Source organism: Pimephales promelas, chromosome 19 (assembly GCF_988280905.1).
Source record: "Pimephales promelas chromosome 19, fPimPro1.hap1.1, whole genome shotgun sequence".
In the NCBI taxonomy this organism is placed as follows: domain Eukaryota; kingdom Metazoa; phylum Chordata; class Actinopteri; order Cypriniformes; family Leuciscidae; genus Pimephales; species Pimephales promelas.
In genome coordinates, this window is record NC_142787.1 from 27888424 (window position 1) to 27913751 (window position 25328).

A 25328-nucleotide genomic window follows, 5' to 3' on the forward strand; every position below is an offset into this window, starting at 1 on the left:
CGTGTTATTGTTTCAATTGCTGTATATGCAGTACTGTACAGTAACGTGGTAAAGTCTCTAATGTAATGTGATAAATCCTATTAACTGACAAACTTGTTTCTTAAAGGGATAGTGCACCGTTTTTTTTTTAATTAAGCTATGTTATTCCCTTAAGACGAGTTGATACATACCTCTTTCGATACAAATCGCTCTGTCTTGTGGCGAAACTTTGTTAGCACTTAGCTTAGCCCAGTTCATTCATTAGGATCCCAGCAGAGAAGCAACCAAACATCTCCACGTTTTCTCTAATTAAATACAGAGTAACTCGACCAAGAATCGTGACACAAATAAAACGTTGTAATTTCCTAAGCATGTAAAGTGGATAACTTTCCCACACCAGGAGTAATTTATATAGTTCTATTTTATAGCGATTATCTGTTCAAAAAATGTTCTATGCAAAATGTTCTATTAAAGATGTAAAAAATGTGTGTGCTGTGAAGTGGTTTGAAAAAATTAAATCGGTATCAGCAGGTCAAACTCATGGAAAAATCGTAAATCGAGATCGGTCTAGAAAATTGTAATCGGTGCATCTCTACTAGGAAGTACGAACACGCGAGCGCGATTTGAGTTTTTCCTCGATATCATGGCTTGCAAGCAAGCGAATTTATCATTGTTCAGATGTACAAATAAACAGAAAAAGTATTTTTTAGTTCCTTCATCCGAGCCTCTGAAGAAACGTTAATTTTATTTTCTCTGGAAATGCGCCGACACAACCTTCCAAACTTTTGTATGGACGCACGTTACACTGCATAACGAAGCTCTTACTTTATGTACATCGTCGTGTTTGCATTGGTGAAAGCATTAGAGAGAGCGCAGAAACTGCGTTGCTATGATAAGATCTTCATTCTCGCGATCAACAGACTGTCATCTGCTTGCTCAATGCTCATCACGGCAACATTTTATGTGATGGGAATAGATCTACATACTTTAAAAACTTCTCACGGTTCATTAATCTTGATAGATGTAATAGTAAAAAGTATTCCAGAGAGTTTTACATGTAATATGTAGCTATTTCATATGCAAGCATGTCAGCCAATCACAGCAGCGGTTGGTTGCACTGAATCCCACAGCAGACACGCCCCTTCAAACAGAGCGTTCAAATCAGAGGCTAAAATCAGGCTAGGAAAAATGCCTTTTATTTCTAAACTATGACTATTTTTAATGTAAAAAAAAATGCTAATATTATAAGGGCAACCCAGGAAACATTATAAAATAATAAAAAAATAAGCCTATGTCAGGGGACTTTTAATATGAAAAAACGGTGGAGTATCCCTTTAAAACAAGAAGCAATTTATAAAATAGGCAACTCTGCCATTTGTATCATGAACGCTATATACCGTAGTCAAGCACTGCTTTAAGTACATCAATTAAATTCTATTAAAATCTGAATATATTTTAATTTTAATTTTCACTAGGATGAATTTTTTTTCCTTTTATAAAGACTCAACATGTACATATTATTAAATTACATTATATTGGTTCCTGGCAAACCTACTAAAAAAAAAAAAAAAACTGCCTGTCATATTCAATGCGGGACAGCACTTCGCAAGTATTAAAAGATTAATAAAACAACTACTACACTGTAATTTTGTTCCAGGGATTTTTTTATGGTGTAATATAAAAATAAATAAATAAATAAATAAATAAATAAATAAATAAATAAATAAATCTAATAGGCCCATACAAAAATCACAGCTATCTTTAGCAAAAAGTGGGGGGAAAAAGGTTTTGGTCTCCCCGTCGGGGAATCGAACCCCGGTCTCCCGCGTGACAGGCGGGGATACTTACCACTATACTAACGAGGAGTTCCATGTTACTCCATAGCTGAGTAAGTCTGAAATACACAGTAATAACACAGTAATAATCGTTACAACAGCAGCTGGTTTTTTTTAAATATAAAACAAGGATTTATCTACTTTATTATTTTATCTATGCTATTTTAAGTAATATCACTAACCTGGAACTCTCAAAAGAACATGAAACGCTTGTCTATCTGACGTAGCTCAGGAGTTCACTGTGTGTAAATGGAACAAAAACAGCAAAATCAGTTTTTCTATTTGCATTGCATTTTAGCACACAATAAATTAATGGGAATTAGTTATTTTATTACTCTTTCACTGTGGTAGGTTTAACAAAGGATATACAAATTTGTATGAAGACAACACAGACAACACAGAAACAGGCACTAGGTATATTATTGTGACAAGTATAATCACTTTGTTTCACACATAATTCCATTTTTGTGCTGTATATATCCACTTAATATTGTATATTATATGCATAAACAGATTTGTGAGGCAATCTGAGTCTGTTTTTTGTAAAGGCACATGTATTTGGCCATATAATTCTGATGTTAGAAAAAGTATTTTAAAAAGTGCATTGAAAGTATATGCTGTAGTAATATAGTAGTATTACAGTTATATTACATGTTAATAAAATAATGTTAACAAAGCAAAAATATGTGCATCTCCCCGTCGGGGAATCGAACCCCGGTCTCCCGCGTGACAGGCGGGGATACTTACCACTATACTAACGAGGAGTGGCTTAGTGGTCACGTGTTTCAGGCTGCACAAGAACCATGACATATCTGAATCCAAGTCTTATGAATTTTCAATGTCTAGTTGATGGACAATTAGGAGCATGGTAATTAATGACCTGTCCTGCACTGCACACAGAATCTGAAGAGTAAACGGTGGTCATTTCCTGTACAAAAAAAAAAAGAAAGAAAAATCAAACATTTATGAGCTGAGGCCATATTGTTGAATTCTGATAACTGTTTCTCATTTAGAAAAAGGTAAAGCAACAACTAGGAATGAATCACGTTCCAATATGAGCCATGCCAAGCTGAGATACAACTATGGTATCGGAGTATATATTACATTAAAAATCAAGCAAGCAACCTAGCTGGCTCACACAACATTTTTTTAAGAAAGCACAGAACTGGTGTTTCCACAAGTACAAACATAAAACAAAACATTTGAAAGGTACAAAAAAGTCATTAAACAACAAAACATGTCCCCATTTTTAATTTATGGACAAAAAGTTAGATTTCAATGATAATTTAGACCTCTGAACTAGAAAATGTAAACAATTTCAATTTTTATAAATCTGGCAGGCTTAATAATTAATATTTTAGACTAAATAAAATTATAATAATGCATGTTTTGTTTTGTTTAATGCAGTCTTTCTGTACTAGTCTTTGTTACATGTCTCTGAAACAATTGATGGACTAGTGCGCCGCCCAGTGGTCAGTCAGTGCTTTGAAAAATGTAATAGGCCACCATTCTGTTTTTTCACATGGGTTTTTTTCATTTTGTATTTATTTATTTAAAGAGTAGTTTTAATGCATTATAAATAGGCGTTTTATGATTTAAGTTGGGTCTGCTAAGTTTACGGGATGTCTAGGGTGACCATATTTTGATTACCAAAAACCAGGACACTCGGCGCAGCAAACACATGGGCCAACTCAAATGATACTCGAAGTTTACTCAAAGATACCTTATTAATTTCAATACATTTAAAGTAGGTTATGCCTCCTCTGTATGTATAGAAAATTGTTACATTGTTATATGAAAACACGCAGGACATGTCGAGGAAAACAGGCAGTTGGTCACCCTAACTAACGTCAATGCTCATTAGTGTGACATGACAACTAACTACGTTATATAAAGGATAAAGTCGTCTTGAGAGGATGAAATAAGTTACTTGTAACTTAAAAGTATTCCTCGCGCCATTTAAATGTGCGATTCAGGTTTAAATTTGACAAAAAACAGCGTACCCTTTTATTAAAAAGATCAAGAAAAACACCTCACCTTATTGTAGCAGCGATGGCGCCCAGCAGCTCAAACGGCTTCAATCTGACTGTCCCTGAAAATGATACATGACTTCATATGACCTGCACACGTACAAAATTAATTCTAATGTGGATTTTAATATGAAAACCTGTTTACAACATGCTTAAAAATATTTCGACGTAAACATGCTAGCTCAAGAATGTCGATTTTTTGCAAATACTGGTCTTCAAGTTTTAGATGTACGAACGTGACGCAGGAAAGAGAAGAGTTTGTTTGCGCCACGCCACTAGTGGCACCAAACGGAACCGCACAGTGACTGTTTCCACACAGGTCTCCTGAAGACACTGCCCTTGAAGACACCGTATTTTTCCACTATTTTTTTTATTTATTTATTTATTTATTTATTTATTTATTTTACCAGGGGTTGACTTTTATTAAAATTAACCGATTTGTAGATATTTTTTCAAGGTCATGAATGTCATTAAAAAAAAAACAACAACAAAAAAACAACAAGCCAGTTGAAGCTCTTAAGTTTGAGCTCTCAATCGAACCCCCCCTAGAGGGACAGGGCCAGGGGTCCACACAAAATGCCCAAATTTAAATTACACATCCATCCCCAGGACTTTTGAAAAGCTTGCTTCGCCACTGCCTATCAGCCTGTACCATCTAGAGTTTCACGAGAGAAATTTGCATTTCCATTAAAGCTGGGAGAGATAGCTCACCCAATTTTTATTTTTTGTTACAGCAGTTGTTTCCCCCGTTCTTTGTGTAACGTTGTTTCAGTCCTCTTTCCATTTTCCCGCTCCTCGTTACTTTTTAGTTAATTCACCTGTTTACCTGTCATTATGCCTTGTTTCCCCAATATGTTCTATGTGTATTTAAACCCTGTGTTCTCCCTCACGCCTAGTTTGTTATCGTTTGTGTATGGTGAATTAAGTGGTAAGAGGTTTCATTTCATTTATTTATTTATTTCAACAGGGACAATGGGCAAAAAAACATTAATTAAATGTTTTTTAACTAAATTGCACCAGATTTAGCTTAAGTTTCCATCTGCAGTCCCCGAGCAGGTGAATTACAATACAAAATATACAATATAAAATGTTATAATTAGTTACTCAAATACAACTATCAATTAATTCATTCATCCATTCTCTATTTCAACCATCAATAAAACCTCAGTTTGTCATTAAAGATCTTCCATCGATCTTTCCAGTACCATGTAACAATCGCAGGTTTTTAGGGTAGACTGATTTATTTTAGGTTAATCAGTGACAAACAGACTTAAACCTTCTTTTGGCATTACCTGACTTTTTATTTGTATTTCCTTTGAAAGATTAATGATGCATACAGTCTTCATAGGAACATGTAACAAACAGCATAGTTGGTTCTTAATCAACAGTAGCCTACTGTCGAAAGCAAGCTCAAAACATCAAACTTTTAAAGCTGTAAATGCAAGTATAGCTGAAATTAAAACAAGACTTCTACTCTGACTTATGCATATATATATATACCCCCAGTTTCATAGACAAGGCTCAAGCCAGTCGCAGACTAAAAGCTGTTTTATCTGAAAGAAACTTGCACTAACATATCTTAAAATGTCACAATCATTGTTTTGTCTCAAGATGCACAGCTTTAGGCACGTTTATAAAACCCACTTAAAAATCCTAATTAAACTAAGGCCTAATCCAGGCTTAATCTAAGCCCTGTCTGTGGAACCAGGCCATAAAATGCAAACACAATTTTCAGCTGGACAGTGAACTCAAATAGTCACACTGTTCTCAATGTAGTCTGGAGACAGGTAAGGATAGGGCAACACCAGCCGGCTGTTCCTGTCTGCGATGTCTTCTGCTATCATCTTCAGCTCTCGCTGGACCTCCTCCACAAGTTTGATGGTTGCACCACTGTGGAAGTACCACTCATTATAATGGCACAATGGCACCTAAAGAGGAAGTAATGGCAAGATGAATAACACATCTGCTTCCTACAGTATATTTACAGTATAAAGTTCATGCAGTGATACTCTGGAGGCCAGTGTTAACACTCACAAAGTCAATGGCAGGCTGAGACAGCAGAGATAGGACACTAAGTACGTGGCAGGAGGAGTTCACCTCCGGAAGGAAGGAGAAAAGCTCTTCCTCAGACACTGAGTTTTTGGTCTGAGAAGGGGGCCGTGACATGGCGGCTGGACTGTTCGGTATCCAAAGGTTAAAATCCAACTAAATGTGAAGAATGAATTTAGAAAATTAGCATTAGATAAGTTGACATAATATGCTGTTTCTGTTTCGGAGAACCTCTGTCCATTTATTATTAACTGAACATACCTGAGAGAAGTTCACAGCTGCATGAAGTGCTGAGCAGGAGAAGATCACCATGGTTACAAACTTGCACATTTCAGATGCGGTCTGAAATGACTGTGGAACTCCTAGAGATGACATGAATGCAAAGCAAAGATCATTTCATGCATTTTACATCACTATGAAGAATATATGGAGTAGATGGATAGTAAAAGTGACGTGTAAAAGTGTTCATGATAAATAATCTTTTAAAATGCGTTTCAAGTTCTTAGAACCCTAACCTTTGTATACTTTGTGAACATTTATAAATTTAATAAAATGTAATGACTCTTGATGTGGTGTAACTAGGGTTGGGTATCGAGAATCGAGTACCGATTGGAACCGAGACTAACTTTTCGTTTTTCCCGGAATCGTTCAAAAGTTAAAATTTCGATTCCTAGTTTCGATATTCACAGTCCGCCGAGCGGAAGAAGAAACCGTTGAACAACACCAACGAAGAAGCGTCTACCGGAAGTGTTGGCATAACCGCGCGAGTCGAACATGAGTAGCTTACGTCGGCGATCCAAAGTGTGGCTTCACTTTTCTAAAAATAACGAAATCTCGGCAAAATGCAAAATTTGTGACAAAAGGAGTATTTCCTTCAGAAAGGATTATTTCCTTCAGAAAAGCCGTTGGTTAGCAAGGTTAGCTAAACTTTTTTGACCCTGCCTCTTAAAAGAATCGGAATCGAGAATCGTTAGGAACCGGAATCGAAACAAGGAATCAGAATCAGAATCGTTCAAATTCAAACGATACCCAACCCTAGGTGTAACCCATAAAATATTGGTGAAATATAATCAAATGTTTTCCTTAAACATTGAACACATGTGTGTACATGTCTTAAAGGTCCCCTGACATGGGCTTATTTTATTATTTTATAATGTTTCCTGGGTTGCCTTTATAGTGTTAATATGTTTTTTAGATTAAAAACACTCATAATTTAGTCATAAAAGGTATTTTTCCTAGCTGATTTGAACGCTCTGTTTGAAGTGATGACGTCACTTTGTAGGACAACTCGGAAGCTAACGGCGCATGGGTTCCCTCGATCGAAAAGCAATGCATTTTCCCCATAGACTTTTGGAAAATCGTAACTTCGGCACTCTATTGAGCAAGCAGAATAAAGATCTTATCATTGTAACACAGTTTCTTCACTCTCTCTAATGCTTTCACGATGATGTACATCCAGTAAGAGCTTCGTTGCGCAGTGTAACGTGCGCAGTGTTGGGTTTAACGAATTACTAAGTAATTAGTTACTGTAATTTAATTACTTTTCCCTTGAAAATGTAAAGTAAGGGATTACTCTTCATTTATCTGTAATTTAATTACAGTTACTTCTGATGTAATTGAGGTAAATACTGTGTGTAGATCAATCCGATCTCACAGCGATTCGTATGCATTTTATGAGGTGTCTAAATTGTACGACCGCACTCGTACAAATTCGTATGAATTATTGTAAAATATGTATGAAAAAAGTGTGAAATGTCATGAGATCAGACATAAAACAATAGTGGGTTTAACATCAAAATGTATTGTCTGATGTTAAAAATTATGTTTTTATAATGTAACCTTCTCCACCTTGGTCAGTTTAAGGATAATTCATGCAATTTTATAGTTTTTATTTAAAAAAAAATTACAACAGATTCATGTCTATCCTTGTATTATTCAGCTGGTTGAGATTGATATGGGATTTTGAAGGTAATTAGTAATTAAAAGTAATTAAATACTTTTTAGAAAGAGTAATTAGTACAGTAATCTAATTACACTGTTGAAGAGGTAATTAGTAACTAGTAATTAATTACTTTTTTAGAGTAACTTACCCAACACTGAACGTGCGTCATTGATTTCATAACGAGTTGTCCAGATAAACTCGCCGATTGACCAAAACGCTTCTTACAGTAATACCAGGTGTAAAAGAGGGCCTGTCTGTCATTTCCCTACAAACCTATGTGAGTGAGGCCAAGGAATCCCTCCGTGAAGATCTCTCTAATCCAGTTTTGTAGTTCACAGTCATGCTGGACGTCCTCGTCGTTACAGTAATACAAACGAATCCAGCCTGCAACAAATCTGAATGTGAAATGCAAATCATGTGCTTACTTCAAACCTAAAGACACAGATATAGAAAATGCTGAAAGCTGATGATGTACCTGTGTAGAGCGTTCCAGACCCTGAGAGCATCTTGAGCGTAATAGCAGTTAGGTAGTGCATCCAGTCCTCTCCCTTTTACGTCATCTGGCACACACATTGAGCTGTAAGTGAGGCGTTGTGTTGCTCGAGCCATCAGGAGCGGAATTGCCTCCAGGCCACACGCTATTGACTATAGACAACAGAAACGGTATAAAAGTAAACTAAATCAAGAGTTAAAAATAGATTCTCTTTTTCACTCCCTTCACAGAGTATTAAGTAGAAAATAAAATAAACACACCAACCTTGTCAAAAACACCTTTTGTGGCCAGAAGAGTGGCTCTAGCCTGAATGTTTATCTGAAGTGTGCTGCGGATATGAGGCATCAGGAGCTGGAAAATAAAGGCACAATTTATAGGTTTAGTTAAATAAATCAAACTTTCACTCTTAAAGGAGTAGTTCACTTTTAAAAAAAAATGTGGTGATAATTTACTCAACCCCATGCCATCCAAGATATCCATGTTATTCTTTCTTCAGTCGAAAAGAAAATAAGGTTTTTGATCTCCATATAATGCACTTCAGTGGGAACCAAACGGTTCATGGTCCAAATGAGAGTTTCAGTGAGGGCTATAAACGACTCCAGACGATGAATAACGGTCTTATCAAGCGAAACGATCGCTCATTTAAAAAAAGCAAATCAAAGTTTAAGTTTTATAAGCTCAAATAGTCGCCTTGCTCTGTTCTGTGATGCGCGTTTGTGACTCTCCTGTTCGAACTCGTTCATCAAAATGAACGAATCTTTTTTCGAGTCATTTAGTTGATTCAACTAACAAAATGAACGAATTGACTCGGAAAAAGATTCGTTCATTTTGTTGAACAAGTTCGAACAGGAGAGTCACGAACGTGCATCACAGAACAGAGCAAGGCGAGCATTTGTGCTTTTAAATGAGTGATCGTTTCGCTTGATAAGACCCTTATTCATCGTCTGATGTCGTTAAAACCCTTTAAACAGTTTGCACTGGACCTTGATCCGTTTGGTTCCCAATGAAGTGCATTATATGGAGAAAAATCCTGGAATGTTTTCATCAAAAACCTTAATTTCTTTTCGACTGAAGAAAGACGTGGATTTCTTGGATGACATGGGGGTGAGTAAATTATCAGCAAAAGTTTTTTTTTAAAGTGAGCTAGCCTACTCCTTTAAGTCCATTCATGGTGAGGGCCAAATCTTTAAAACATCAAAATGATTAATAAACCACAAATCTTGGAACGGCAGGCTAAAACAAAATGGGTGAAATTAATTTTCTTTTAGTGCCTGATGAATTGTCTATCGTACATGTCTGTAAAGAGAAGAAAAGGAAATAATTTTTCTGATTGTTTTGGGTTTACTATGGAAGACAATTTCTACCACATAAGAAAGAAATATGATTTGGTAAATCATAATTAAGCCATAATTACAGTTTTTCTGAATTGCTAAAACACTAACCCACATTCTCTGAACCAAATTCTCAATAGCCAAACCAATTAGAATGTTGTCAAGGCTGGGTCTGCTTTGATCCGATGATATTGTCAGTGATGTGGACAAAATCCTCAGTCCAGACCCAACATGAAGACATGATGCTGAAGCAGTATTAGTAATTGAGTTGAACCAACATAAAACTGGCTATTGAATAAAACTGTTGAGATACTAAGTCAATAATATGACATAGTAAGTCATAATAAAAACGATGACGTTCTAAAGCACAATTATGAGACAAAGTCTAAATCATGATATAAAAAGTCAATGATATAAGTCAATTCATGTTATGACTTTATATGCATATTTTTGATTTAGTATGTCATCATTATAATTTACCAAAACATGATATGTTTAGTATATGGCGGAAATGGGCTTCCAAAATAACTATAAAATAAAATATGACTTTTTTTTGTTAAATTATGGCTTTCATCTCATCATTTTGACATTTTTTGCAATAATGATAACATTTACATAATTACAATTTACCAAAGCATTTCCTTCTTATGTGGCAGATTTGTGTGTAGAATAATTGAAAGACATTTTTCACACAGTTTATGATTTCACCTTTGCCTTCAGGGATTCTGTAAATAACTGAGAAGATTAATTCATTTGTTCTGTATCTTTGGGCTGAGCATTGTCTGTTTCTACCTGGTGTAGAGGATGAATCTCTGGCAGCTGTCTGAGCGTGGCGGTACAGCACACCTCTCCTAAAAGATGAGTGCGGAAGAAGTGCGAAAGTAGTTGATGGACCAGGAAATCTGAATTACGGACCCACATCTTTGCTAACAACCAATCCGGTGCAGCATCAGAGGGCAAGAAAACAGGATTCTGTGGACCAGGGACCTGTTGAAGCTGAAATATAGTGAAGTATAGTTTAAGATAACTCTATTAGTTTAGATTAGTTTACTAGACTATTAGAATAACAGGTCGTTATAAAACCATACTTGTATGGCAATGGGCTTTAGTTCTCCATGTCTGTTGTAATGCAGCAAACATAAGGGAGCAGACAAGTATGTCTGTTTCTCGTTGATAATATTAGCAGGCAGCTGATCAAGCACTTCAAAATCCAGAAGATACACATGTCCTCTCTGTGGAAAATATAAGTAATGAACACTGACAGCTATGTTATAAAGCGATTAATACAAATGCCCTAAAAGTCACACAAACACACCTCCATCTCCTGCTCCAATGATGAGTCCTCTGGTAGAAAAGGTCTGACCATCTCTGAAGTGACAGACAGGTTAGGTGGCAACTTATGGATCTGTCTGATACACAAAGGATTGCAGCCATTTAGGCACTGATATCCAAAGAATGCATCCTCATGCCAGTGATCCTGAACATATCCTATGAGAAAAATGCACAGCAAAAAACAAAATCTATATATGTAGTTTTAATACCGTAATTTGTAAAATGCTATTTATTTGTTTGGCATACTTGCAATGGTGTTCTCTCTTCCGCAGAAAAGGAAGAATGTCTCAAGTTCCTGTAGGCTCCTCCAAGATGTTCTTCTTTCAATAAAACCCTTTATGTAGTGCACATTGTTAACTGGGCTGACAGACAAACAAAGTGAAAATACCCCACTGTGAATTTCTGATATAAGACTGAATTAATCTTAATAGAGTTTAAATTGAATCAATAATACAGTGCAACCATACCGTTGACGGGTGTAACTCAAGTTGAGCCCCAGAGCTGTCACTGAGGACATGTTCACACAGTGAGGACCACCTTCGACAAATGTGCCCCACCTATAGATAAAAAACAACTTGTTTTTAAACTAATCAAAAAAGATGGAAGGAAAAGTATAGCTGCACAATTATTCATTGAAAGATTGTGATCTAGATTTAAACTACGGAAGCAAAATAATGCCAAATGTTTTTTAAAAACAAAAAAGTCTGTTGAACTGCACTACTTGAAAAAAAAAAAACAGGCATTGAATTAACCATGATTGCATTTTAATGCATTGTAATTTTTTTGTAATGCACCGTGAATATTTCAATTCAAAACATTTTAATAATAATTATTATAATCCATATTCACCTTTTATATTTCACTTCCAAATTATTCAAACTGTTTAAATATACAACCTATAATTTTCGCTCCATTTTATTTCGCTTTGCAAATTCACTTCCACAAATTAATTGGTTATAATTCAACAGTAAATTCAAAATTGACATCCAGGAACTGAAGGAAAAGCAGTAGATTACCGAGTATAATCTCCATATGCTGTTAGTCGACCTCATCAGCAAGAGGTGCAAGCGCGTGTTGTTGACACTTACAGTAATCTTTAATTTACTTCCATATTAAACACACACATTCACATGATAAATGACTGGCCAGTGTCTGTTAAACATTTGATAAAATCACACCAGAGCATGCAAATTTGCACTGCTGCTGACCCAGAGAGAGCAGTTCTCATGCATAGGTATACAAACAGTCTATTCAACCACACACTATTGTTATTTCTGTGTTGCAAATATTCAAATTTTCAACAAAAGAAATGATCAATGTCTATGGAAGCTATCATAATAGAGCAAATCACCCTCTGAAAGTTACATGGTGCTTCATCCAGTAATGAAATAAGCAAGTGAATTCATTGAATCATTCACTCAACTCGATTTTTTAAAAATAATTTATTCAAATGAATTAAACATTTTAAATAGATTGCAGCAATTAATCATTTCTCAGAGGTAAATTGCGTGTTATTTTGTTTAGTCGTCTGTTCAGAATCGTGATCTCAATTTGAAACAACAACAACAAAAAAAACATGATTCTCAATTTATTGACGTGTAAAACATGTTTTACCTGATAAACTGTTGTTTACGTTGGAGATCCCTCTCCCTATGCTCGGTTAGGACTGCTAATGTTTCCTCCTTTTTCAGACAGGCTAAAGGAATTTTGGGAAAGATTGAGAGAATCTGATATAAAGTAAAGAAAATAATTGAAGAAACAAGAAAAATAAACAGACACAGCTCACCTTTCTCGTTCCGAAGCTCAACGCAACCATCTGCTGTCCGGATCCATTTGTGGCAAGGAAAAACCTCCGTCTCAGGATCCTCAGAGCTCCGTCTCACCTGCACATCCCGACAGTGCCAGTCCAGGTCCGGAAAGCCAGGCTGAGCCTCAAGACGGAGTCTCAACAGAACCACCACACCAACTTCCTCTTTAGGCTTGATGACAACTGTATAAGCCTGTCTCGAAAAGACAAACAGCACATTTGCATCGCATTCGTGCTAGATTCATTTACTATGGGATCACAGTATTAAAGACTCCAGCCATAGTGATATATATCATTTGATATATTGCATGCTAAGCATTTCTAGTTGGGTTTAGTGTGGGTTAAAGTGCCTTAGAAGGTATTGGAGTGAACTGGAGCTGTTAGATACTGTTTTTTTTAGATTAGCATTTAGCAGTTGCTTTTATCCAAACTGACTTACAAAAGAGGAACAAAAGCAATTTGTCAAAGAGCCAATAATATTAGGTAATGGCAAGTTTATTAGAGAATCAGATAAGAAAGCAAGCTGCAGAAGAGGAGAAATGGAGAGGATTTTTTTTGTGCGGTTGCAAGTGTGTGTGTAAGGGTATAAATTAAGGGTGTTAGGTTGTTAAGTGCTTGGTAAAGTGCTTACACGTTGTCTATGTTTAGGACACCACCGTTCAAATGTTTTGAGTAAGTTCGATTTAAAAAAATAAGTGGCATTTTATTTATTAAGACGTCTATTTCAAATGAATGCATCTATACATCAAAAAATCCTGAAAAATGTCTCAGGGTTAAAAAATAAAAAAATTTCAACATGATCAAAAGAAATGTTTCTTTAGAAACAAATCTGCATATTTGAATGATTTCTGAAGGATCATTTTACACTGAAGACTAGAGTAATGATGCTGAAAATTCAGCTTTGCCACCATAGGAATACATTTAATTTTAAAATATTCTAAAACAGTGAATTTAAATTGTAATATTTAACAGTAGCATACATAATCAAACATAATTACTTAATATTTGTGTTGTAATATATACATGACAACTACTTATGTATTTGAAATGATGAGACTTTTAGTTTTAGACATAAATAGGGACAATGTTAATGTGGTTCAAAAAGTATATACCTCCATGAAAGTAAAAGCCAAATACTGTCCCGTAATAAAAAAGTTTCGTGTCTTAGGCCATCAATGTGTACTTACATTTACGAGTCATTAAATCATGTTTAATTTAGACTTCTCTGTGCATGCTCTTTGGGGTGGTGACCATAGACGTCCATTATATGACTGACAGACAAAAACGATTTGACCAAAAAATATCAAAATTGAAAATACTGTGGAAACAAAGACACCTACATCTTGGATGCCCTTGAGGTAAGCTAAAACATATCAAAACTTAATTTCAAAGTGAACTATCCCTTTAATTTCTGAAACTGTATAGGCTTATGTTCTCATGGTTTCATTGTATTTGCAAACTTTTAAACCTAATTTCATCTGTGTTCAGAGCCATGTGATGTCTTCTCAAAAAAAGGTGAATGTCTTACTGAGTCTGGCAAGAGACGCTGGTCCACTTTTACTGGAGGGCTCTCGCACAGAGTACCAACCAACGAGATCCAAACGCTGCCATACGTTCCTGAGAGAGAAGAGGATGAGGTTCGAATGGTCACGTGAAAGCCATCCATTTCTCAGCATAGAGTTCCCAAGAATTAAAAGGTGCGGCCTATGAATGGAAATCATGTGTGAGTCGAAAACAGCCAGACCTTTACACTCCAAGAGTTCAAGACTGCTGAAATGAACGCAAGGATTAAAAATTACTTTGCAGTTCATTTTAAATAAATATTAGAAAGGAAAATAGCCAAATAATGTGCAAATGAAGAAGGAAACACAAACAAATTGGGAGCAGAAGCAGAGGGGCGAATGAGGAAAAAATAGGAAAATTAGGCCTACTTTTGGATGAACAAGGAATATTCAAATGTTATCCAATGATAAGAAAGGTTAATTTCCACCTAGCAGCGAGTTTGATACAAGAGATCTGATATTTAATATTTTACATTTACTGTACAGGCACTTACACATATAGGCTACTCTTCCTTCTCTCCCTCTTATATTGTTTCCATCCATTAATGGTATCAACATTCAGTGCAATATTTTGGGACTCTGACCTGTGTGTACAGTTGGTTTGATCACATCATTAGAAATAAGTGTGAGCAATGTTGAGTCGTTGTGTGTAAAAGATGACAACTGTGTTTAGTTATGTTTAACTAAGCATTTTTGAAACATAAGCGCATCACGGAGCGAATGTGTTTTAGTGAAAATGTGTTTTGAGAGTTTTGAAAAAAGAGTGCATGAGATTTGCAAACAGTGTTTTAACCTGAACTTCTTTAATATTTTACAGAAAGAGTGATTTAAATTCGACCAGTGGTTTGGCTATTGAGAATTTGGTTCAGAGAATGGGTTTTTTTTTTTTTTTTTTTTTTAGCTTTTCAGAAAAACTGTAATAGCCTATAATCGTGATATTTAGAAGATGGTAACACACTTTTATGCTCGTTATTTGCAAATATTTGCATTTGACGTTATGTGACAAAAACGGCATTCCGAATTTGAATTGTAAATGCATTAGCCTACTTGCCAAAATAAACAAATATTGCATCTAAAAACTAAAGCCACGTCAAAACGACATCATTAACACGTTTTCTACTCTTTTAAAAGGTTTGAACATTATTTGATAGCCTACTTAATGAACTCTAAAGCTAAATATCATTCGATTTTATTAGATTAGGCTTAATCATTGCAATTCTTATGCTTTAAACGAGGTAACATGATTCGATCAGAGCAAACACAACACGAAAGACAATAAATGCGCAAGTAAAATTGCATGAACTTACCGTGCCAATACTGTCTGAACCGAGCGCACTGGAACTCCGTTTATTATGTTTTTATCACACCTCAGCAGCCAATCGCCTAGGCGCGCGCTCTTCCTGGTGTCACTGGCATTTGTGGTTAGCCTATTTTAATTCTGAAGAGTTGCGTGACACTGACTTGTACTTGTGAGTTCTGGCACGTGAAAGGTTGTGCCTTGTTATAGTGAGCATAAGCTTGCTAGGCTTTACTTTGACGTTCAATTTACGTGTAGCCTATTCAGGTAAAGTGGATCGTATTATGTTTGTGTCAGTTTTTCTGAATTGCTAAAACACATTTCTTGAAACAATCACTCACTTTCTCAAAACCTTAAACACAAAACTGAATTTTTAAACCAGATTCAGAGAACCCCTGACTCTTCTGGCAAAATAAAACAATTGCCTAAAAAAATATTTTATATGGGCTCAAAATCAAACAATAGGCTATACTTTTGGACCATAGCTTACATTTATTTGCACTCACTGCAAGTATAGGCTTACTGAATATTGTACAGTATTGAATTTCTGAATTATATTCAGCACTTGCTACTGTGAAAATACAGTGACCACACTGCAAAAGCGCAGAGCTGCCAACTTTTCAGTTTAGCTTGGCGTGAGAGTGATGGCGGGGGCGATTGGGTTGCCTCGCCTACCTACCGTCGTGCGCGGTTAGGAGCTCAACCTCTGTCTTGCACGCTCGCTCTAGATAAGATTACAGGATATTTTAACTAATTTGGGGTAAAACTAGTGGATCGCGAGTGCCTCAACAGATAGACCTATAGATAAATTCATGTTTCAGGCTTGACATCAACCTGAGAAATCTCAGAAATCAGGAGTGTGGCGTGAGTGCGTGAGAATTGGCTCAACTTCGTGAGAGTTGGCAGCCCTCTGAAAAGCAATGTTACAGTTACTCAGAGGAGTTGTGAGAGATTCATTCTGCTTTAGCGTCATGTCTTCATGTTGGGTCCGGCCGGAGGACTTCATCTCTCCAGGCAAAGGGGAAAACCCTAAGGAGATCCATCCCTGACAACATTCTCCACACCTGCTCTTCCTCATCCTCCTTGTTCACCTCTTACACATATATTCTTCCTTCTCACCCTCTTATATTGTTTCCATCCATTGTTGGTATCAATATTCAGTGCAAAATTTTGAGTCAGTTTAGGCTCTGGTTCTGACTTGGGTTATGTACTGTTGGTTTGATCTCTTTATTAGAAATAAGTGTGAACAATTTTGAGTTGTTGTGTAAACAATTACAACTGTGTTGTAGTTGTGTTTAACTTGTGCCTGTCTGTTTTTAGCGTTTTGTCTGCAGTACACTTGATAACAGCCCAGGTGGAATGCATGCAAGTCACAGGTCCTGAATGAAGGTCCTTCTCACAGTCGAACGGGATTAGATTGCCCCCTACAGTCCAATCCACAAAAGCTCACTCTACAATCTCCCCTTCCCCCAAGTTAACAACATAATCACCATAGTCCATACTATGAACTTGATATTTATATGATGTATATATATATATACATATATATATATATATACCACAATGATTGAAGAGAAATTAAAAGATTGTTCCTAATGATCCTTTAGGTGAGTGTATAATGGTATAGTTGATGAGTGTAATAGTATGAAGAGGAAAAACACAATGTTCCCTGACCGGGAATCGAACCCGGGCCGCGGCGGTGAGAGCGCCGAATCCTAACCACTAGACCACCAGGGACGTATTCGTTATCATGAGCAATATGTCTAATGTAGACTCTATAAAATGCTTTTCAAACGCTGACTTTTTTTTTGTAGCGATTACAATTTCATCTTGCCGGTGTTATATAATTAAATCATACACGAGTTACCGTCTTTCATTTATATAATTGTATTAACATATTTGGGAAATAGCGTGAGCGTAGATAAAAGTTTTATAACTGATAAATATGCTTTGAGATTGAAAAAACGTTTTGTGATCCCTTTATAAAATCTGGATTCGGATATTATGAACTGGTAGCTGGAAATGGTATCTGGCAAGCTTATCGTCAGTTCATTCATTATGTGGTGGTCCCAAATTACATTAGTGAAATGTTTTAGTATAAGAAGTGTACCCCAACACTTAAATAAGACATAAAATACACCAAGTAGATAAATTGTAATATAATACAGTATACTTTATATAATGTTGATGCTAGACCACAAGACCTCGTGGCGCAACGGTAGCGCGTCTGACTCCAGATCAGAAGGTTGCGTGTTCAAATCACGTCGGGGTCAATGCTTTTTTTTTCTTTCCTCAATGCGATAACAATTAGATTCGCTATTAAAAGGTAGTAAAGTGTTTTTATAAGTCCTGTAAATGTGATTTTCATTACACCACATAAAAATAATCTTATAATAAGTATCACACACACAAGGTTTCTTTAGAAATAACCAATATTTAACAAATACATGTTTTTTATGCAACAAAAACTGTTACAACACACATCAAAAAGTGTCATGACGAGACTGACTAGTCATGTTAACCTACTGAACATTTATTGTGAAGGAATGTTGAGGACTGAGAGTTCATCCACAGCAGACATCATGTCCGAAGTTCTTCAACCCTTGGCCTACACATAATCCAATCAAACTAATTGTAAAGAACTCTTGACAAGACTCTTATCTTTCCGCACAAGCATTACTCTGACCTGCAGATACCCACACTTGCATATTTGGAACACATTTGTCAAGTAGGCAATTCATAAGTTCATAATAAAAAGCCTACAGCAAAACCATATTTAAAGCATGAGAAACATTTTTAAAATTTCCTTTATACTTCTGCAGTCAAAGAGAACAAACCAAAAAGTGGTAGTTCTGTGCAACTATTGACTTCCTCTTTCATCAAGCTTCGTTTCCTGTGTGAAATTCAGACACATTTGGAAAACATTTGCCACGACATGCATGCATTAACAAAAATAATAAAAAGTCAACAACCACAATGCAGTCATTACACTGACACTGACAACATTAGCAACAGCATAGCATCTACAAAACATCTAAATTGATGATGACAAATTTAATTGAGAACTTACAATACATCGTTAAAACTTGGTTTTAGCACATTTGATCACTTTATGAAACTCTCGCCATAAGAAACAAAGGTGCTTGCAGCTCCGTTTTTATCATCCTACATGTTAATTCAAGTAGAGGCTTTGCGTGCTCATAAAATGCACAATGTTTATTGCTTCCAAGTATTCACAGGTTATATCCACAGAGGACCTTTTAATTTTGGATTGACTTCACAAATAATTTTGTGTTGTTCAAAAATAAGAGATCAGGCTTGTTGTAATTTGGCGGGTTGGCCAGGGGGTCATATCCTAAACGACTTAACATCGGGGCAAGGCTGGCCATATCATTCACCACATCAGCAGGGATCTTGCCCACCCAATTAAACAGAGCATCCTTATTCACTGGCTTGACGACTTGATCAGTTGACAGTTCCACTCTGGAAGAAAAACAAAAAAAAAAAGAGAAAATGAACAATCGATTTAAAAATATGGATATGAATCATTATTTTTGGGTGAACTAACCCTTTAACTTGGCATAGTTGAATAATAAGAGTTTTGTACATGAAACTGACATACCATGAGCCTCAAACATTATTGTTTCCTCCTTTAAATGTAAATCTTATGTTTGCAAATGAACACTGAAAAACGGTAACATTGCAGTCGTGATCATTAATATTTACACCAAACATTTGCATATGTTCTAGGCCAGGCAGTATTAACATGTACTTGCACAGCCGAATCATCAGAAGTTCTGAAAGTTTTGTGAAAGAGCAAACAAGGACAATAGTGAAAAATGGGAGATCATGGATGTAAATGTTCCAGGTTGTGCAGGAGATGTGAGCACTTTTCATACCCTTCCTACAGAACAGAACTGTCAACAGGCATGGGTGATGTTGATCTACAACAGGATATTGCACCATTTTAATTCAAACTTGTTTGCTCTACCCAATTCACCACCGTAAGACTGGAAAAACCGGAAGAACTCACTATGGTGAAGTTCATGGGCGTCAGCTTGGTTTGAAATGTGCTGGGGACAGAGATGTACTCGGAAGGGCATTTTCAAAAGTGCTGGGTACAATGACGCATTCGTTCTTTTTTTTTTCTTTCGAGTAGGTCATATTTTGAAAGACGATGTCCTGTAGCTTCCTGATGTACATAAATAAAAATGAGCACAATGTCCAAGTATAGTGAGTATATAGACTATATACGCCCTTTGATGCTTATGTACAGTGATGGTCCAGAGGTAGAATTTTTGCCTAGCGTGTCGGGACTCGGGAGGTTCGAGGTTCTAATCCGCACTCATATATGTTTTTTCCCACCCTCATCAAAACCAATAATGTTTATTAGTGGTTGAATTGATATAATGTTTATCAGTGGTTGTATATGTTTTGATGAGGGGGAAAAAATATACGAGAGCGGATTAGAACCCATGAGAAACAGGGACACGTTTGTGTGCATTTTGAATTGTGATTTCACCGGAACGAATCTCTGTAATTGACTGAAGCACGTTTCCGAGAGAAGACAACGCATTTCAGTGCTAGATCGCCTTTTATTTAACCAAATGAAATGAATGCTGTTAACTGGAAATGTTTTATTTGTATTGGTAGATCTGTGCCGCGAGATGTTTCAAAAGTTCCCCCCCCCCCCCCACAGAAAACATCTCCCACAAATGTCTCATTCCCAAATAAGTAAACCGAAAGGAAATAAAGTTCCTAAGAGTTTAGAAGCTAGTTCTAAATTACGTGAACTTCTCCATCGCTTAAGTTGAAACGATTGTGATTTGACAATGCATCTACTCAATTTGTTAAAATATTTTTTTTGTTTGAAATACAAACATGCAAAATAATCATACTTCAGTTCTCAGAATAGATCACAGCTCCTGCACACAAATCTGTGAAACAGCCAATCAGAGCAGAGCTAAACATTATTATTCATGACCCTTCCGAATGAGGTAATAACAGCCCATTTCATTCAAATGACAAATCCTAGAGTTGTATATGGAAATGTAAAACCGTATCTGGAGAATTTTCGCCCTTACCTAAGCCACATACCTTCTATGTAGACAATTTTAAGTATTGCACCAATGGCACCTTTAAATTACAGTAGTCAACATTTGAAGTGGATCAAAAAAGTTAATCAAAGTTGTCCTAAGACAAGAACGGGTATTGTTCAAAAATGTGGTTTTGATCCACTTCATATGTTGAATACTATATATCAGTGCCATTGTTTTATCTTACGTTTATAAAAGCTACTTAAATGCCGAACTAAGGCCTAATCCATGCTTAAAGGAGAACTCCGGCGCAAAATGAACCTTTGGTTTAATAAACCATTGGTAAACATTGGTCTCGACAAGTCGAACAACGAACTACTCGTGACAGTTTTCCAAAGATGGCTCCTGTCTGTTTACACGAAGTGGATTGTCTTTATAAAGTATCTTCTTATTAAACGATCTGTACACTTACAAAGTTCTCAATGCTTCGTTTTGTATTCAGGGACCCTCATTATGTTACTGTGTTAGTGTGGGGCTATTTTGAGCCTTGTTAGTGGTATAAACTAGCGATTTCTTTTTACTTATTAAATGCCCCCCATTTACTAGCGTTATACACTAAACAGTTTTTAGAGATGAAACTCTTTACATTCGATTATCATGAAAACAAATCTCAGAGAACGGTTGACTAGGTACCGATGTTTTATTAGAACAAAGGTTGATTTTGTGCCAGACTTCTCCTTTAATCTAAGCCCTGTCTGTGAAACCAGTCCGTAGTGTTTTACTTTGAGAAAATACACGCATGTGAACGCAACAAAAAGTGTGACAGCAAATATATCAAAGCACCAAACTCACTCACTTTGACAGTGAAACTCCTCCAGCTTTCCCAATAAGCAGTTCGTGGTGCAGCACAGCGGTGTCCCATGGCAGATCCAGGAACTGAAGGAGCTTGCGCATCACCCGCTCAGGGTTCAGCACCAGCTGCTCGTAGTGCAAGGGCAGACAGTTGCCATCAGTTGCAGCCAGGCACTGGTCATACATCACCTCCACTGCCCGGTTCCACTTCACCAAACAGTCCCGGTAACTCGTCAAGTCGAATCCAGTGATAGTCACCTTGCGGGAAATCATAGAGTGTACAGTGGCCCTGCCATCGCGAAGCATAAGAATAAACTTGGCTTTTGGGAAGAGCTTGGAGAGGTAGGAGAGGGACTTCAGAGCAAAGGGGTCCTTATTGCAGAGCCTCGGAGCGGGCTCGCCGTGCCCCACTATGATCTCCAGCAGGAAGGCACGTATGGCGGAGTCCAGGACCTCGTCGGTGACGCCAGCCTCGTTGAGACGGAGCCGCTCACGTGCCGAGTGACTCCAGGTGGCCTGCATGGCTAACAGCCGGGGGATGACCCGGGTCTCCTCTCCGCACCGAACAAGAGGGTGGGCGTCCAACATAGCACGCATTAGTGTGGTGCCGCTCCGAGGGACTCCACCAATGAAAATGAGAGGGGTTTCCTCATTGTACTCCTCAGGGAGTTGTAACGGGTCACTGAGGTTTCTGCCGGAGTGTGGGTTTACTGCCCACCTGTGCTGTGCCACGCGAGAACGGGCATGTGGACAATCTATCGTGCTGAGGCCAAGATAAAATACTGTGACGGAGCTGATGACCACGCAGATCAGGAGAATGTTGCATGTTTGTTTTCTCATGACTTATAGTTAGGGGAGAATGCGGTTATAAAAAGCAGAATGAGGCAAACATTGGTAAAACAGAAGGGGGAAAAGGGTCAGGAGGGATCTTGGAAAGACAGAGTGAATGCTTTCCAGAAAGGGTCACGGTGAAAGAATGTAGCTTAGGTAAAAGTTAATGGGGGAGGGAAGGGATGTGCAATTTTCCAGCCAGCAGCTCTTCAGGCTCATGCTTGGGGCTTCAAGAAATTTAGACTTGGTAAGTCAAGCCTTATGTTCTCTGTCAGCACCATTGTGCCTGTTGAAAGGAGAAGGAAAAACGCTTTCAAAAACAGATCTTGCCAGGTCTGTTTCAGCATTGGCTACTATTGTGCATCTCACGTTACGTTAAATGTCACGTCTAATACCATTACAGTACAACATTACCGTAATGGGATTAGACAATTGGAGATAGCCAATTTGTAACTTGAAATGCAAGCCTAAACATGACAAGGAACAAGGAAAATGTAACTGGAAAAACAATGTAAAATATGTGAAAAGAATAGTTTGTGAATCTTGACAAGCTTTTAGGTGCTGCCATGTGTAGTTTAAGATTGTGAAGTTATCCAGGTCAAAGCGGAGTAATCTAGACTAGTACCCAACCTTTTTAGACTCAATATTCAACAGTATATGTTGTAATGATGGCAACACTACTTCTTCACTTAGATCAAACGACCAGATCAAAATAATTTGTTTTTGAGTGAACAAAATAAATAGGATATTTAGATGTTGTTCACCTTGATTTTTAATGTATTTTTTTAAAAAAAGGTATGGTTTTACACTGCTACCACCATATGTGTAGGTCACACTTCCTTGCTTTGTTTTTGAGGTGTCTACAGCACCTTTTATCAATGTGAACATGAAACTTTGGATTTAAAAACATGCACGCTAACACCTAAGCAACCACACATCCTGTTGTGGGCAGCATCAGTGGTTGCTTTTAGTTGCGATGCATGTTTCCCAAATAACACCTATGCACATGAAACACCTGATAGTTGATCTTAAACTGATTCATCATTATCCAAATGCAGTAAACAATATGTATGTAAATAAGTAAAATACAATTATATGCCAAACAAACCGATAAGAAATCATGAAAAATCGATAACTTTCACGCTAAAATCTAATATAAATTAGAGCCCAACTGATTTTGAAGGCCGATACCGATACAAATATTTTTTGGTTTTAAAATCCGATATTCTGATATATCGGCCGATATTTTTTTATTTCAGAAACGTGCAACAAAACATTAACAGTTTTCCCTAACATTAGTTATTTGTAGTTATTTATGAGTTTTAACTAAAATAATATGACAATGCAATTGTTATTCAAGCAATGTATCGTGACCAACTCAACGAGTTGCCCTCTGGTGGACAAACTATACAACTCCAACACTCATGAAATGGTTCAAGCGTGTTTCGTCCGTTTTTATTTTGTTTTTGAAATATTCATTTATCGGCCATTATAACCGCCGATGCCGATAGTTTGGAAAATGCCTAATATCGGCCGATAATATCGGCCTGCCGATATATCGGTCTGGCTCTAATATAAATTTGTACAAAACTGAAACCACATGCAAATGTGGCACATATTCTGGGTGGCCTAACTGGCCTTTTAGGCCTAATAAGATTACATTTTATAGAAATTTCATTTGGAAAATAAAGCCCTGACATACAGTTGTTTGGGCGTGCTTTATGCAAATTTCTAACCTGAGGCAAACAACGACGGTTCCCAAACAGGTTTCCCTCGAACTCTTTATCCACCTCTCATTGGTTGAACAAACAGTAAGTCCCGCCCCATGACACTCATTTAAAGAAGTTATGTTAGTGCCAGCTGTAGTTGAGCCACAGTGGTTAGACATTTCAGTCAAATCAAAGAACTACAAATAACTAACGTATAGTTGTTCCGACATATTAAAAAAAGAAATTTAAGAGGAAAAGGTATTTTACATCGCTTTAAAAAGTGTATTTTCTCGGTACTTTGGTTGTTGTCTGGTGGTCGACTGCATGCATCTGAAAACGCATTTTTAAGCGCCTTCAACATTGAAACGCATGTTTGGGTATCGCAAAAGGATACGAATTCGCCAAATGTTGCAGACCGAAAATGTTCAGTGATTCAGATCGTTGCCGTGTAATTTGAGGGAAACGTGAGCGCGCGTGCAACAATAATGCAACAAGTCGACAGAGTTACAATACGTGTCTTCGGTTCGTTAGATCATGATTCATGGCCGTGTGTAGTTAAAAACAAAGCTGAACGCATTATTCACTTGAACAAATGTGATGTGCATACGTTGGCTTATAATTATCGCAGATTTCACTTGGATGTATTAGCTGTGACACGAAGACGCTTAAAATGGACGTAAGGGAAATCGGAGACAATCTAGCCGAGATGAGGAAGGCAACAAGGAAACTATGCGCCCAAAAGTCACGACACGTTAAAAACACCCCCGAAAACAGCTTAGTTTAAATAGTTAAAGAGCGCGACGCGACTTACCGTACAGAAAGTGTAACTCCTCGAATCCTACATTCTCCAGAATCACGTTTCTGATGAAATGCAGACGTAAAGATCGTGTAAACGGACGTTAAGAGATAGTCTATCACCGCGAGCACAATTCTCATGAATCTTCTCTCTGTCTATATGTGAGGATTCACTGTCAGACGATTTCAATTCAAGACAAAACCTGAATTACAAGCAGAGGTTTTAAATCCACACCAGTTACCACAGCGCTGTAGAGGCACTCTCAAATTTCATTGGTTACAGCAAACGTCTATTGCCAATCAGATGCTTTTCATTGGCTTTCTCTGACAAGACCTTGCCGTCATAAATTAAAATCCTGTCGAACATATATCAGTTCAAATATATACCGATTTTCTCCTCAGAAAAAATTCTGTCACTGAAAATGTTTTAATCAGTCACCAATGTCGT

The 25328-nt window shown here is 37.0% G+C and overlaps 2 protein-coding genes and 4 non-coding genes across 6 annotated transcripts; 1 reads left to right on the top strand and 5 right to left on the bottom strand.

Annotated features, from left to right (window-relative positions):
- Positions 1-1772: 1772 nt before the first annotated feature.
- trnad-guc (transfer RNA aspartic acid (anticodon GUC)) lies at positions 1773-1844 on the bottom strand. Its single transcript has one exon. It is a non-coding gene; the product is annotated as a tRNA-Asp (tRNA).
- A 662-nt stretch (positions 1845-2506) lies between these two features.
- Positions 2507-2578, bottom strand: trnad-guc (transfer RNA aspartic acid (anticodon GUC)). The gene has a single exon. It is a non-coding gene; the product is annotated as a tRNA-Asp (tRNA).
- A 2527-nt stretch (positions 2579-5105) lies between these two features.
- Positions 5106-15779, bottom strand: LOC120494459 (hydroperoxide isomerase ALOXE3). Its single transcript, XM_039693619.2, has 15 exons — positions 15668-15779; positions 14327-14502; positions 12778-12991; positions 12606-12687; positions 11459-11548; positions 11238-11353; positions 10975-11147; positions 10748-10891; positions 10452-10655; positions 8593-8679; positions 8311-8480; positions 8109-8230; positions 6155-6255; positions 5879-6049; positions 5106-5772 (listed from the first exon to the last, which is right to left on the bottom strand). Exons 2-15 carry the CDS (start codon positions 14462-14464, stop codon positions 5593-5595), a joined length of 1992 nt encoding a protein of 663 aa, XP_039549553.2. The 5' UTR covers positions 14465-14502; positions 15668-15779; the 3' UTR covers positions 5106-5592.
- A 1543-nt stretch (positions 15780-17322) lies between these two features.
- trnae-cuc (transfer RNA glutamic acid (anticodon CUC)) lies at positions 17323-17394 on the bottom strand. Its single transcript has one exon. It is a non-coding gene; the product is annotated as a tRNA-Glu (tRNA).
- A 464-nt stretch (positions 17395-17858) lies between these two features.
- On the top strand, positions 17859-17930 carry trnaw-cca (transfer RNA tryptophan (anticodon CCA)). The gene has a single exon. It is a non-coding gene; the product is annotated as a tRNA-Trp (tRNA).
- Positions 17931-18376: 446 nt separating this feature from the next.
- tpst1l (tyrosylprotein sulfotransferase 1, like) lies at positions 18377-25157 on the bottom strand. Its single transcript, XM_039693693.2, has 3 exons — positions 24897-25157; positions 21550-22662; positions 18377-19140 (listed from the first exon to the last, which is right to left on the bottom strand). The coding sequence occupies exons 2-3, from the start codon at positions 22383-22385 to the stop codon at positions 18918-18920; spliced, it is 1059 nt and encodes a 352-aa protein (XP_039549627.2). The 5' UTR covers positions 22386-22662; positions 24897-25157; the 3' UTR covers positions 18377-18917.
- Positions 25158-25328: the final 171 nt, after the last annotated feature.